General features: G+C 38.3%; 1 protein-coding gene across 2 annotated transcripts in view; it reads left to right on the top strand.

The window, feature by feature from the left end:
* The window catches only part of clstn2a (calsyntenin 2a), a 101,558-nt gene extending 91,259 nt beyond the window's left edge, over nucleotides 1–10,299 (top strand). The window contains exons 13-17 of one of the 2 annotated variants that reach the window (XM_053628297.1): nucleotides 2,207–2,374; nucleotides 3,414–3,559; nucleotides 3,813–3,933; nucleotides 5,862–5,998; nucleotides 8,204–10,299. In XM_053628297.1, the coding sequence (XP_053484272.1) occupies nucleotides 2,207–2,374; nucleotides 3,414–3,559; nucleotides 3,813–3,933; nucleotides 5,862–5,998; nucleotides 8,204–8,413 (782 nt within the window). In that variant the 3' untranslated portion in view covers nucleotides 8,414–10,299. Of the gene's footprint in view, nucleotides 1–2,206; nucleotides 2,375–3,413; nucleotides 3,560–3,812; nucleotides 3,934–5,810; nucleotides 5,999–8,203 lie in introns of both variants that reach the window. The other variant, XM_053628296.1, reaches the window with a different exon arrangement.
* Nucleotides 10,300–16,134: the final 5,835 nt, after the last annotated feature.

The raw sequence follows: 16,134 nt of genomic DNA, 5'->3' as shown, positions 1-16,134 counted from the left end.
TTGGATAGAAGACACGCTTTCTGAAATTATATATACAGTGCCCTCCACTAATATTGGCACCCTTGGTAAATATATGCAAAGACGTCTGTGACAAAATTGTCTTTATCATTTAATCTTTTGATATTTTGTTCAAAGAATTCACAAAAATAATCTGTAAACAATTACAAAGAAAACAATTCAAAAAAAGTCTTTGTTAAATATAGGTGTGCAACAATTATTGTAACCCTTTTAGTCAATACTTTGTGCTGCCTCTCTTTGCCAAGATAACACCTCTGAGTCTTCTTCTATAATGCCTGATGAGGTTGGTGAATACATGGCAAGGGATCTGAGACCATTCCTCCATACAGAATCTCTCCAGATCCTTCAAATTTCAAGGTCCATCCTGGTGGACTCTCCTCTTCAGTTCACCCCATAGGTTTTCTATGGGTTTCAAGTCAGGGGACTGGGGTGGCCATGGCAGGACCTTGATTTTGTGGTCAGTAAACCATTTTTGTGTTGATTTTGATGTATGTTTTGGATCATTGTCCTGCTGGAAGATCCAACCATGGCCCATTTTAAGCTTTCTTGCAGAGGCAGTCAGGTTTTCATTTAATATCTGTTGATATTTTATAGAGTCCATGATGCCATGTATCCTAACAAAATGTCCAGGTCCTCTGGCAGAAAAACACCATGAAAAACCAACATGACACCGTGGGCATGAGGTACTTTTCCATATGGCTACCTCTCTGTGTGCACCAAAAGCACCTGTAGTTTATTGCCAAAAAGCTTTATTTTGGTTTCGTCTGACCATAGAACCCGATCCCATTTGAAGTTCCAGTAGTGTCTGGCAAACTGAAGATGCTTGAGTTTGATTTTGGATGAGAGTAGAGGCTTTTTTTCTTGAAACCCTTCCAAACAACTTGTGGTGATGTCGGAGACTTTGGCTTGTAGTTTTGGAGACTTTCTGACCCCAAGATGCAACTAACTTCTGCAATTCTCCAGCTGTGATCCTTGGAGATTTTTTGGCCACTTGAACCATACTCTTCAGAGTGCGTTGAGACAGTATAGACACACGTCCAATTCCAGGTTGATTCATAACATTTTTTAATTTCTTAGTTATTGCCCTGATGGTGAAAATGGGCATTTTCAATGCTTGTGCTATTTTCTTATAGCCACTTCCCATTTTGTGAAGCTCACCACCTTTTGCCGCACATCACAGCTATATTCCTTGGCCTTACCTATTGTTATGAATGACTAAGGGAATTTGGCCTATGTGTCACCTCATATACCCCTTATACCCCTGTGAAACAAAAAGTCATGGTTCAACAATCTCCTGTTCCTTGTCACCCAGATATACTAATATATATATATATATATATATATATATATATATATATATATATATATATATCGATGGGATATTATACTTCAAATATATTTTTCTCATATGAATTCATAGGGGTGTCAATAATTGTTGCACACCTATATTTAACAAAGATATTTTTAATCCTGTGTTGTGTTTGCAATTTTTTGGTATCCATGAGAGCAGAGTATTTTTGTGATTTTTTTTTTTTTAACAAAAGATCAAAAGTTTAAACAATAAAGACAATTTATATATTTATATAAAAAAAATTACCCAGGGTGACAATATTAGTCTAGGGCACTGTATAAAAAATGTGACTATACAGAGAGGGGTTCTGCTTTCTGCATAAATAACATGATCATGGATAATCATAAATTAGAATGAATAAATCATATTTCTTTCCTCGTGCACACACACACACCTCTCTGATGTGCTTGGAAAGTTGGAAATTGAGATTTCCCCTTCCAAGCTAGCTTGGGGAGCATGCTGATGTCATATAAATATATCTGAAGAAACATGATGTTTCATGATACTTAGGAAATAGAATGTTCTCAAAAATAAGTGATACCTATTGTACCATACTAGGACAAGTGTACCTTTAGGAAATGTTCTGTCCAAGCCTCACCAAATTGTGCACCTTGTTTTATTGAATGCATTGTGCTCCTTTCCGTAGGAGCAATAGATCACAGAAATTGCCTTCATGCACCACACAAAGGCTCAGTAGTGGGTGATATTCTGTGTATATGGGGTGGGGGGGCAGTGAGAGTTATAGTCAAAAATGGTCAATGTACATCTATATGACAAAATGGCCACAGAGTGTAGTTTTAAGGTAGATGTAGCTAATATATATGTGTGTGTGTGTAGGTCACAGACCTGGAATTCTGGAGGTAATGCACAACCTTGATTACTGTGATGTGTTGGTCATTGGGGAGGAGCTGAATCCAGAGCATGAGAGTCTGGAGATCCATCACAGCTCTCTACTTGGGAAACACCTAGACGCCACTAATTCTACCTCTGGCATCTCCATCTATGGTATGCATTACGCCAGCTATTCTACTACGTCCATGAACGGGACCCCCCCCCTTTCTATATTTATCATTTTACATGTATTATCATTTTAATACCTCATATGTGAATGTTTTTGATCAGCCACTGCTTGAAGCTCTGCTCTGAATGGTTTAGCGCTGGCGTATCTTGCAAAACTACCCCAGGCACTTCACTCAGAGTTTTTGAATCCAGACAAAAACTTATTTATTTAACTTGGCCTATTCTTAGTCTTGGCACTTCTCATATATGTGAGGGGAAGCACCTTCACTTGATTCATTCATTATTGCACTTTACACCTTGTTTTGACTGTCTGTTTTTTTGTGCAAAGGGTGATATAGGCTATTTTATCACGCTTATAAGTCACTATTTTGAGTTGTCAAATTTAATAAAATAATACCAGAGTTTTTCCTGTTAATTCAGTGTGCTCCTCTATGAAGAAAACATGCCTACGGTTTATCCCTTTAAATTTTGTAGGGGACTGACATCATCACCCTGCCCAAGAGACACGATACTCTACACACAGAAACCCAAAAGTGTCCTGACTAATCTTATAACAGCGATAAAATTATTATTTTATTTATTCTGATTGATGTCTGATACATCGATTTCCATTCCACCAGTGGAACGCCAGCTTACAATTGATTGAAGTAAATTCATAATGTTAATTCATATATGACATTGTGACAGAGATATGCCATTAGTCTGAATTCGACTTTAGGCTTTCACCCATTCCTATTAAACAATTCTCTGGAGGCTGGATACTAAGTATGACATTCACACAACATGTTAAGTTGCTGACTCACACAATACATAACCATAAAGTAATTATTTGTAGCCACAAGATACGTAGTTTAGGACTGAAAGCATTAACTCTTGGTGTCAATATTTTAATTTGTGGCCAAAAACAACCACCATGTCATAACTACCTCAGCGGCCCAAGTGTATTTTTGTGGCTCTGTCTAGCTGGAGATAATTTAGCAGGTGACTTGTCACTGACTGATGGCTGTGTGTGTTTGTGTCTCAGGTGTGGACTCCATGGCAAAATATGAGCTGGCTATCCGGCAGGTGAGGTACCGCAACTGGCAGCCAGCCAGCCCGTCAGAAAGAAGGTTCAGGCTCAGCTGCTCCGAGCTCAATGGCCGCTACATCAGCAACAACTTTAACCTAGAGGTCAGAGGTCATGTCTTGGCATTTGTGTGTCTGTGCACTATTTGTCGTTTCCTACATACATTTTGACAGTTTAATTGAAACCTTCTCTACTAACAATGATAGACATAAGCTTACAGAGGAAGGTATTTTGAGCTGTAAAAAATATGCCATTGGCAAACATTTCGCAGCACACAGCCTTCTGCAAATCTCAGCTGTTTTAATTTTTTTTTAATTAAATCTTCAAAATTCTTTTTCTCTTCTTTGCACCTCTCAGATACGAATAGTTCACAGTGCAGAGTCTGTGGAACATGTAAATCAAATGGCTGTCCAATCCCCGTACATGAGACCCATCCGTCAGCCACTGGTTATCCAGACCAACTCAAAATACATGTCAGGTAAGGAGACCAGACACAAAAACTTTCCATTTACTCTTCACTTATTGACATGTATTAATAGTAATTAATGTATTAGTTAATATTAGTAAATAATTTCTGCTTATCCATCGGCCACATAAGACTTTGCTCTGGTGATTTATCTGGACATGCCCCGTGGTTGTTCTTGTTTTTTCCCCCTGCTCTCTTGAAGTACACATTTACATATTTCTTTATTCCTAACTTATTATTTTGAATATAACATTACCGCGATGAACCATTAATGAATACTCTTAAAGCTTTTACTGAAGATGAATGAATGGACACATTACACAACCATTAGTATGCCACTGTGCTTTTGAATCAGAAGGTGTGGAGAACCTTTCTCTGACACTAGCACCATAAATAACAGGTACTCTTATTACAATATGTTATTATAGTAATGCATTATTCTGCTCCTATACAAACAGCTCATACACTGGGACTTCTATGGAGGACTATCCACATAATCTAAGGCTAACAATAAATAGATTTTTTAAAAGGATTGTTATTTAACAATGAAAAACATATAATTGTCTATTTTTAGGAGATGTTTTACGTTTGTGTAACTGTGAAACGTTTGCTAGCGTTTGCAAATCGTGTGCCGATAGTGGAAAATTAACATTTTCTATAACTCCGCTACATGTCAGGCCACATCACAAAACCCTGTCATGTATTATTTTTCCGATAACACGGCCCATCGTGTTTCACTGTATTTCTTATTTAGTCATGTTTTTATGACACAACCTTTCTGGAGCACTTTATAACTGCTTAAGAGTTTTTAATGTAGTATAACGAGAATGCGCTTGAGAAAAGGGAAGTGTTACTTAAACATTATTAAATATTATTGTGCTGTGGTGGCTTAGTGGTTAGCACGTTTGTCTCACACCTCTAGGGTCTGGGGTTTGATTCCCGCTGGGGCCATGTGTGTGGGGTTTGCATGTCCCCCCTGTGTGGGGGTTTCCTCCCCAGTCCAAAGACATGGCTGATTGGTGTGTCTAAAGTGTCTGTAGTGTATGAATGTGATTGTGTCCTGTGATTGGTACCCTGTCCAGGGTGTACCTTGCCTTGTGCTTGATGGTCCCTGGGATTGGCTCCAGGTTCTCCTGTGACCCTGAAGAAGTAGTAAGTGGTAAAAGATGGATGGATTATTGTACTGTTTTTATATATATATATACACTACTATGCCCAAGTAAGCATTAAACTATGTATAACCTTATAAAAATATATTTCCTTTGTGCCCCTCCTTGTTAAAAAATAGTTTAAAATTTACAATATACTCCTTTGTTAATAGTCTCATAAATGCAAGCATTTTTAATAATTATTTATTACTTGCAACCCTTATTGTACAGTTGAAAACTTGGATCCATATAAAACTTATGTTCAAACTTAACCATCCTTATATCCTTAGTCGCTGCCTTACAGAACTGTTTACTAACATCACTTAATACAATGCTAAAAAAAACTGTAGGAATGACGAGTGGAGCTTCTGTTTTGACGTAACTGGGGACTCAGTGTGTTGTGTCTGTGTATTTAGTACATATTTCTAGGGGCAAGGTAAGCTCTCTTTGCACTACACTGATAGTTTCTCCTTTCCAGCTAGTTTATAAAGTTACACTGGCCAGCAGAGTAGCATGCACATCATGTTTGGTTTAATAAAATTTGGCAGCAACCAACTTATTAACCAATTAGAGTCATGGGTTTTGCTAGTAATGCTGCAGATTAACTTGTATTTTTACTTTTATGATGTGAGATTTTACCATAGTTTACCTTATATGTAATTTGTCACTTTGATCTTGTGTGTGTGCGGTGTGTGTGCGTTGTGTGTGTGTGTGTGTGTGTGTGTGTGTGTGTGTTCACAGATACATCTGCAGCTGCAACAGTAATGATAGTAATGTGTATCACTGCCCTAGTGGTCATCATGGTGCTGGGCATCTACCGCTTTCATGCAGTCTATCTAGAAGGCCTAAAAGAGAATGAGGATGAATGGAAGGAGCCAGAAATAGTCTGGAATGACACAACCTTCACCATTACTGTCAATCCTATGGAGGTGACTTGCACACTTGCTTCATTACCCTGTCCAGGGGTAGAAGCAGACCATTTGAATCATGAGTAGTTTTCCCTACACATATCAAGGACACATGCCATTTAAGAGGGGAATTCCTGTTATTTCAGTATTGGAGCAATGTATGTTCCAGATTACCGGGGTGGTTTCCTTTGGTTTCCATGCCAAGACCAATAGCAAAGCCATCACCTCATGACTTGACATGAATAAGTCACGCTCGTTCACTTTCCCTTTCTGGTCTTGACAAGAAATTAAGGAAGTGGATTCAAAGATGTGGAGTATAGTGCTGTAATTCTTGTTTCTTGCTAATAAGCGTAATCTTGTTATTGTTAAATGTGCATCATCAGATAAGAGTGCATTGGCATGCACCTTGGGGACTTATTACAATTCTTACCACAGTCGACTGTGCCATTTGAACACACCTTCTGGTTATCCTTCTTATTTCCAAACATACTTTCAATACACTTAGTACTGCTTGCCTTTAGTCTTCTATTATTCTCTGCTTTTGACTATGTCTATTGTTGAAAGTCCCATACAAATAAAATGGAACTGAATCACTGAAAGTGCTTTGGGATCACAGTGTCATTTTCTTAAATTACACAGTTGATGCTGTGTTGGTTTTTCCCTCTGCAGCTTGATAACATCATATTATTGGCTACTGAGCACAGCCTGTACAGGGTATCATTTACAGTTCAACCATCGGCCACTGCCAAACATCGGGGTCAGCCAAGCAGAGGTGCGACACCCAGGCCTATTGACTATGGAAGTGCAGTTGTTACTTAAGCAAACAGCAATGGAAATAGTACATGGACCAGATCAGATGGCTGGATATGTATGACCTGAATGTTTTCATAAAACAACTGTTGTTCTGGTATACCAGATATGATGTGAGCAATGAATAAGCATGACTGGTTTGTGACCACAGATCAAGAAAATGCACATTTCCTCATTACTGTAGAGCAACATATCTATGCTGTTTCAAGGCACAAAATCGCAGGCAAATGCAAGTGGGCAGATGTATACTTTCTATCTAAGAACAGCCTAACTACCAGGCCAATGCAATCAGACAGTGAATTCTCGGTTTCACAGAAAACCCTTGCCTGGGAATTTTTTAATTCACAGAGGTGGTTCGTCTACGGCAAGGCGATCTGTTTGTGAACCAACTCATTGTTCAGTGTGGGTCATGGACAGGGCAAAGTCAAAGACAGAGTCTTTTGGCCAGGACGTGCTGGCATGCAATTGACCAAATTTCTACTGTATGCCTTTCCACCTCTGCCATGTTATGGATTACACTGCAGCATATCCAACAGACTATGCAAGCAGTGTTGTTGCTGGCCCCATTCTGACCAAACAGGACATGGTTCCATCTGTTGTTTACATTACTGATGGGCGCTCCATACTCTGTACCGGCCAGACTATACACCTTGAAATTATGAGTCTGACCCATGGGAGCAATTCCAGCACATCACTGGCATAATTGCAAAGGGTCATTCGCAGTCTAGTGAGTCTGTTTGCTTCATCTAGGCACCAGCTGTGTGCAGGCAAGTGAATTTTTTTACTGTGCTGTGAAACACTGGACATAAACCTCTTATCTTGCACAGTGAACAATGTTTTGGAGTTTATGCAGACTTGGCTGAAAGCGTCTCTACCACAGAAGTGTGTGTCTGAGACATTGATGGTTTGCCGATGGGAGCACAGTGGGACCTGGATTAAGCACTAAGCATTTTTGCCATATGAACCAATGGAAGATGCCTAGCTTTAGCATAAGACAGCTTTATTGCTGGCAATTTCTATGGCCAAACAAGTCTGCAAATTGCAAGAGTTAATTCCCAGCATGCAGTGTCTTATATGGCCATCGTCAGGAAGGCAAAAAAAATGTATATTGGTACTCAGCAAGGAAGCAAGCAGGAATACTCCACTAGTTCCAAAGAAAGGAAGTAGAACCACAGCAGCTATGTAACCTTCTGCTGTGTTCATGAAATTAAATTATACCAATTTATAAATTGTATGTTTTTACAAAACTTTATAGCTATTCGAGCTGTAAAAGTAAGTCTGTACTTTTGTATGAGACTGGGTGCTTAGTGTGTAAGAATGTGTTTCCATCCAGACAGTTCCATAACCTTGTAATTTCAATCCAGAGATGAATGCTTTATGAAAATAACTGTCTCTCCCATGTTTTCTGTGAAACAGAACATTGATGGCCATCAGAATGCCGGGGATATCACGGAGGAGTATCCTGAGAAAGAGGACGAATACATTGAGGAGGAGGATGCCGATGAACTGGCTAGGAATCTGTCCAGTGCAGAGTCTGAAGATAGTGAAGAAGAAGAGCACACAAAAGTTGACAGAGGGAGCATGAAGGGCAAACTAGTGTGGGACGAGTCCACTTTACCCTATTAACACCCGTCCTCAACTCATACACTCAGGAGACACACACAAAAAATAATAATAATAATAATAATAAAAAATCAGAAATTGCTGCCTGAAAATCTTAGATTATTATCTAACTGACCCACGCAAAAAAAATTTTGCTGACACTTACCTGATGTGTAGTCTAATCCTCTAATCTGTCTTTAATGGCCAGCAATGGAACTACACCAACATGCCCTCACTCAAATAGAGAGTCCTTGTTCTCTGTGTTTAAGGAGCTTAAACATAAATCAACCCAAGAAAAAACAAGACTTGTCCAATATTTTTGGTGGAATTACCAGGTAACATATATATGCACAGACACAAAAAGTGATCGCGAAAACCAGCATTGCTGGGAGGTTTTATGTTTTTTGCTGAACATATTACGTCTTAATGTCTCAACATGTGGTTAATGGTTATTTTCCTTAACATTAACTTACAGAGCGCTTGATTTTGTGTGGCATAAAGGTTTTTGTTTTTTTTCCTCTAACAAATTACACTGAAGAATTTATTTTTAATGTAAAATACTTTCAAATGTTTTTTACTGCATTTAATATTTAGAACCTTAAATAGATTTTCATTTACACATTCTTACAATAGTACATAAAAATATATCTTTTTTTTTCTTTTTCTCCTTTCTGGTGAATTTCTATTGAAATGTCATAAAAAGGTTGGCAGTACAATTTTATATGCCTGTATACTGTAAATAGAAATCTGTCGGGTAGAATGCATCCCCTCCATGCCACCTTGTTTTGTGTCCACACTTGCTTGTCATAGGAAAAAAAGGCTCTCTGATTATTAGTGTCTCTTTGACATCTTTGTCTTTTTTCACATAAAAGAGTACGAATGGAAATTCACAATGTGTTCCATTTTCTATCCCAAATTCAGATTTATAGAGAAAAAAAAGGAAGTTTGCTCTTTACCCTCTGGTTAAAAAAACAAGTTGTATAAAAATGACCCCACTTCCTGTTTAGTAATGAGTTCTGTATATCATTTATCTGGGGATCCTTGTGAGGATGAGAACATATGCATTTGCTGAGGAGGCTTGTTTAACAATATAGTAGGATCAAAATCAAGATGGATGTTAAATGTAGTCATTCTTCTGTAGCTGGAAACTGCTTGTTGTTCCTGCTATTTGATCTAAGCTAGGAAAATGTCATTTGCTTCATTTATTTCCGCACTGTGTGACATGTACGTTTTTGTAGCTGTGGTTACCATTTTCCTTGTTTCCATGTACTTGTAATACCATTGTTGTGAGATACTCAAACACACCCAGCTGTCCCATGTGTTACATTGTTTTAGATATCTTTAAATCGCTCTATTTCGTTTTTGTAAATGTTATGCCTTTTCTCTGGTGGTCACTACAGCACTTTCTGTACATTGACCAATGAAGACATTTTAGAATAAAGGAGTGTCTCTTTACCTTTAAAATGTTGTGTAGCTTTCACTGTGCTTTTTGTGTAAAATACAAACATTTGTATCCAAGAAAGGGAAAGTAAGATCAACTTATTTAAAGTTACAGAAATCAAAGCTTTAAACCAGGAACCTACGAAATATATGTGAATTGGCTTTACACCAATAGTCAATAAGTACGTATTCAATAACATTGAACGAATTAATATGATTATGGAAGCTGGAGGTATTTTTCTAGCCTCCAAGCAACTGAGTGCCTTTCTTGAATGAAGTTAATATTAGGAGGCATTGCATCAACAGAGGACTCTACGTCTCATGCTGTGTACTGAAGATTGTCTGGATGGTGCTTACAGAGGAAAAGATGGAGTCATTTGAAAACTAGTTCCAAAACACCCAGAAACCAAAGTCCAGCAAAAAGGAAATTATTCTTTCTAAAGAGGGTAGAAAGCTGATTTTCAACAGCAGTTCCATCACACAGGTTCATTCCCTTTTCTTGCTTCGATTCTTTCAATGATGGAAATTTGTTTTTGTGCTAAACTGGATGATTAGAAGAAACCAATAGCGTAGTCAAGGACATCATTTAGAAGTTATTACTAAGGATGCATCAATATTGATACTGGTATTGAAAAAAAAAAGTTCCTATACCAACATCCGATACCACATGTGACTATGTGACATAGACCTAGTGTACGTTGCTGTGCTAATGTATAGACAACATGAAATAACAGGGATTTGGACAGAGCAGACTACAAACTGTGCTCTGTGAGAATATCAAGAGGTGGTACCACAGCATCTTCGTACAATACTAGTAACTTGATAAAAAGATTGTATGGCATGTAAAAAGTATCTTTATAAAATGGTGTTTTGATTTGCACCATCACAAGTGACTCCAGCCACCAAAGCCAGAGTCCGGCAGACGGCACTGCACCATCAGGTCCGGGACCAGATGGCTTACGGACAGCTTTTACCCTAAGGCCATCAGGCTGCTGAATATCCAGTGCACTAGCATGTGGTTTGAACATACCTCTAAAACTCATAACTCCATGCACAGTCCCACCCCCACCCTATCAATCACATACAATGTGACCACCCAGTTCATTCTGCACCTTTTGCAATAGTCATGTAACTGATGTACCATCACACTATCAGCTGACACCTCAATCACCCTTTGTATTTTGTACCATTTGAATTACTCCTCGTTTACATCGTGTGTACACAGTATATTGCCTTTTTAATACTGCAATGAGGAAGTGTTAAACATCCAGCATCTGAATTCACCATCATACCTGTGCAAACATAATGTGATTTGATTGATTTGATAGATTTGAACCTGTGTGTCAGTTCTCAGATTCAGGCTGTAGGCAGCAAGGATTTATGCAGAGAGCTTCATCGGCCTGAACCCCTAATGAGGCCACTGGGTCTTGGTTGTTTTGTTGACTCTCATTAAACATGACCACAAACACACACCCTTTGCAAGTGTTTTTTTTTTTTCTTCATGTACAGAACCAAACCGAACCTGGTGATGTAGGCAGTCTTGTCTTGTCCACATGTGACAGTCTTCACAAGCACAAAGTCAGGAAACATTGCTTGAAAAAGTCATTTGCTTGAGTCGGAAACATTGCTTGAGTCAATGTCATTTGAAGTATACAAGTGATGATTCACCACTGTCCATAATACCCAGATAACCTTTCGCTTTCAGTCAGTACGTTTACATGGAGAACAATAATCCAATATTAACCCAATTAAGACAATACTCTGATTAAGAAACTAGCATGTAAACAGCAATTTTTAATTACCTTAATCTGATTAAAGTCATACTCGAAGTAAACACAAATCAAATTAAGACGTGGAGTACTCCTGTTTTAGTCGCATTATCGACGTGTATTATAGACATGTACACATCTTAATCACACTATTAACGTCGTGTGGGATTTTTCACCGCATTTTGCGACAGGACATGTACACACATGGCAGCGCTCAACCATTTTACGGCAAACGAGAGCATGGCCTCTATAGTAGGCGAAATACATGCATCTCGGCTACTATATAGAAGGTAAGTACAAGTTTTGGGACGCAGCCCAGGGCTTCGAGCAGTTGTCTATTAGCACCTATAGCATGACAAATAAGTAACTGCACTTCAAGCGTACGTAAAAAAATTTTAGTAAAAACACCCAAAACTGTACACAGTACCATATCGAAGACGAACTGTATGTCGATATGTGAAATTCTGGAGGGATGTCAGACGGTGTGGCACGGTGACGTAAGTATTCTAAAAGCGACTCATGTAAACACCTTAATCACAATATTGTCTTATTCAGAGTAAGGTCAATAATTAGTTTACTGCTGTCCATGTAAACGTAGTCAGTGTTAGCGTAGATCCACAGATTTGTTGAAATTCACAGCAAGCGGAAACTTTACTCAGAAGAGTTACATCCATTCCAAAAAATCTAAATACACAAGTTTAAATCAGATGCAACTACATTTATTTACATTCAGTCTGTTTTATGTGACACTGTGTAATGAGTAACAGCTACATCTGTAGTATTTTTCTTTTAACTAGATGCTTTCTTACTCAAGTAGATATTTGGATGCGAACGTTTATTTTTACTTATTTGTATTTGTTTCAGGTATTTGTTTCTTATTACTGGTACATTCAATTTTTACTAGACAACTCTGACAAGAACAAGTTATTATTATGAAAATACAAATGTTTTTAGAACATTGCAACATTAAGGCACATTTTGTTTTCAATAATGGATGATATTTAACTTAACTTAGCTATAACAAATCAGTCAAAATTATTTAATAAATATTAAATAAAGTTATTTTAAACTAAGATGAAGAATTTGCCATTTTTTAAGTTCTTGTCTTCCTTGTCTCTCTTATAGAAAGAAACAGTAATGCTGTTGAATGTAATACTGTATATTAGATCTACCAAAGTGTTTCACATTTTATTATTTTTATTTCATTGTCTATACCCTTGGGTCCTGAAAAACGGGGACAGTTTGTAATGCACAGTATATAGCATGAAAGTGAACTAAAAAAAAGAATTAGCTTCATGAAATGACATTGCACATGAGACAATGAACACAATTTACACAGAACCCGTTAAGACAATGATCTCTGATGGCCTGCCCAGTAGTTGCCACTGCTTTCGTCTGGCTAGAAAGTCACACTGTGCCGGCATTGCTTTGTTCTTGTGATGCGGACAGACGTGCTGGTATCTCCTTGCTAAAGGGCAGGCTTTGTTCACATTTATTCTAAAGGTTCGGCTGGAAATGGCCTGTGAAATTGCTTTCTGGGCCGGAGTTAATAACCAACAGCAGCTTCGCCAGTGCAAGTGGGCATCGTCAAAATAAAACTCATTCATATTCAGCAACTGCTGGTCAGGGTTGCAATGGATCTTTCTAACACTAAGCGTGCCATGAACTGGATAGGACACCATACCATAGCAGGGCATCAGGCACCCATGTATAGGTTATGATAACCAAATGTCAAGTAAAAATGTATTATATATATATATATATATATATATATATATATATATATATATATATATATATATATATATATATATATATATATATTATATATTTTTTTTCAGATAGCCTTTAAGAATGACAAAAGAAGAACATATTAAAATCATTTTCATGGCTGGTTTGGGAAGTTGTCTCAAAGTTGCAGTGGACTTTAACAGGAAACATGGCAAGCACATCACATACGACACTGTTACCAAACCTCTTAACAATTTCTAAAAGACTGAAAGTGTTGCGGACCAACCGAGAAGTGGACGTCCTTGAACATCCACTGAGGAAGGCACAACCAACATGGTGCTGGCAAACACAGTCCCCTCTGCAGTGCTTAATTTGTAAACAAGCAGGTTACAGAACACTAAGAGGGTAGTGCTCCAGCAAGTCTGGGGACATGCAAAAGGTCCCGTTCCCCAAATTTACAGATGCGTAAAAGTGCTTCTAGAATAGAGCTACAAATGAGATTAATTCTGGAGAAACCCCACTTACACTCCACTCGAGATTGATATGGTATTCACAGTAGCAAACAACTGCCTTGGTCCTTCTGGAACTTGATGTATTTGAGTTCCTGTACTCCCTAAAGTCCTGAAGGATTGTACGTGAGCTGTTAACTCCATTTAATTCCTGGCAGTTAATCTCACTTTCAAAGCTATGGGCATATATATTTATCCTCCTTGTAAGCGGTTCTAACAATCCTGGATGTGGTCTGTAATTGTTCAAACTGGGTATTAACCACACTATTTTCCAATGTCTTTTTGTTAGCCTCATCAAAGATGCTGGCTGCTGCTAAATGGGCCTTTGTACGAGCATGTGCAAAAGCTTTAATTTCTGAGCGCTCTTTGGCGTTTCATAATGTCAGTTGCAGTGGAAGTTACTGTGCAGGATATTCATTCTTTTGTTAAATTAATTCCCATTGTTTTCTCTGTCCCTAAAGAGTCTTTTTTTTTTTTTTTACTAGTTGCACAGAGAAATTCTTGAATTGGTCATCATTAGACAAATATAGTGTGTTTACTTAATTTTAAACCATATTTCTGTTGAGTCTTTTTCCGATGTTGGTGTGGGCCCACTGCTCTCTAAGTTGGTCTCCTCTCCACTGAACAAACCTCCACCAAAACCGTATTTCTCTTTACTTCACTAGTATCTCCTTCAACACATCAGGTTAGCATTATCACTGCTAGACGTGGGAACAGTCGCCAGTTTAAAAACATCCGATAATTAGGGCTGATTATATCCTGTCAATGAAAAGAGGGCAGGAAAACACGGTGATTTGGTGCTGTGTGTAAAGATGATGTCTCTTGTTTGGAATGACAACAAAATTGCAATAAAGAATAGAATAAAGAAAAAATAGAATAAAGTTTTTATTTGCATTTTTTTCAGAAATGTAGAATTATCCATCCATCTTCTATACCCCTTAATCCTTTTCAGGGTCACGGGGAAACCTGGAGCCTATCCCAGGGAGCATGGGGCACAAGGCGGGGTACACCCTGGACAGGGTGCCAATTCATCGCAGGGAACAATCACATACACATTCACACACCGATACATACACTACAGACACTTTGGACATGCCAATCAGCCTATCATGCATGTCTTTGGACTGGGGGAGGAAACAGGAGTGATCGCTTGACTGTTTTTTCTTCTTCGGCAAAAGCTTCTAAAGACGATGAACAGGTATTCATTTGGTCGTCACTACCTAAAAGCTTGACGTTGCTGCAAACTACCGTTCTTCTCTTTTTAACACTACAAATGCTGACTAAATTGTTAAATTAAGGAACCATTGCAAAGGTTCATGGCTCCGTGATTAGAGCATTGGTCTTATAAAACAGAGGTTGTGAGTTCACTCCTCACTGAGGCTGTTATGAGATGTTTTCAAAGCAGTCAGGAACTTAGAACCCTTGGTAATGAATCCAACAAGTCTCAAGCCCAAAATTCCTGCTTTTTTTGAATAAATGCACACCCTGTAGTGTGGATGTTGTTTAACTGATAGCGTGAACTGGTATTCAATTTGTCGTCACTACCTAAAAGGTAGACGTTGCTGTCCGCTACCGTTCTTCTCTTTTTAACACTGCAAATGCTGACTAAATTGTTATTGTTTGCAACACCTTTAAGCTTCAACAAAAAAGTGATCTATTTGATTTGCTCCAGCAAAAAAGTATTGCCTTACTGTAAACTATAACAGTCGTATGTAATCTTTAGCTATCATAATGACCGAGATGCCATACTGACACATGACAGGGGTTAGATGAAAAACAACTTTGACCAATCATGAAGACCAATGAGCGATCAATACCTATGCAAATATCCAATTAAGTCTTTTTTTTATTAACTGAAAGAATCGGGCACAACCACGACACCATCCAGGGAAAGTTAGTGACTGGGTAAAGAGGGCATTAGACCCAAAAGCAACCAAAAGGCCAAGGATAATTTAACATGCTGGAGAGATCCACAAGACATGTTGGAGATTCAGCAAACATGGGGGAAAAGGTTCTCTGGACTAAAAGAATTGTTTGGCCTTGATACAAAGTGCTACATTTGAAAGAAATCCAACGCCACTCAGTACTTGACAACACCGCCCCCACAGTGAAGCCTGATGGTGGTAGCACCATTGACAGTTACCCATTTCTTAACCTAAAGATTTTATTTACATTGTGCCTGCTAGTTGACTATGATCAGTTACAACTATATGTCAACTTTTCTCTCCTTGTAATTCCGTTGGCTTGACTGGGATATGTGCCACATTTTGGTTTCACCCCAAGTAGTAATCTGCAA

The sequence above is a fragment of the Ictalurus furcatus genome, chromosome 7 (assembly GCF_023375685.1).
Source record: "Ictalurus furcatus strain D&B chromosome 7, Billie_1.0, whole genome shotgun sequence".
Taxonomy (NCBI): domain Eukaryota; kingdom Metazoa; phylum Chordata; class Actinopteri; order Siluriformes; family Ictaluridae; genus Ictalurus; species Ictalurus furcatus.
Note: the sequence above shows the minus strand (reverse complement) of the source record. Positions and strands in the feature narration are given on the sequence as shown.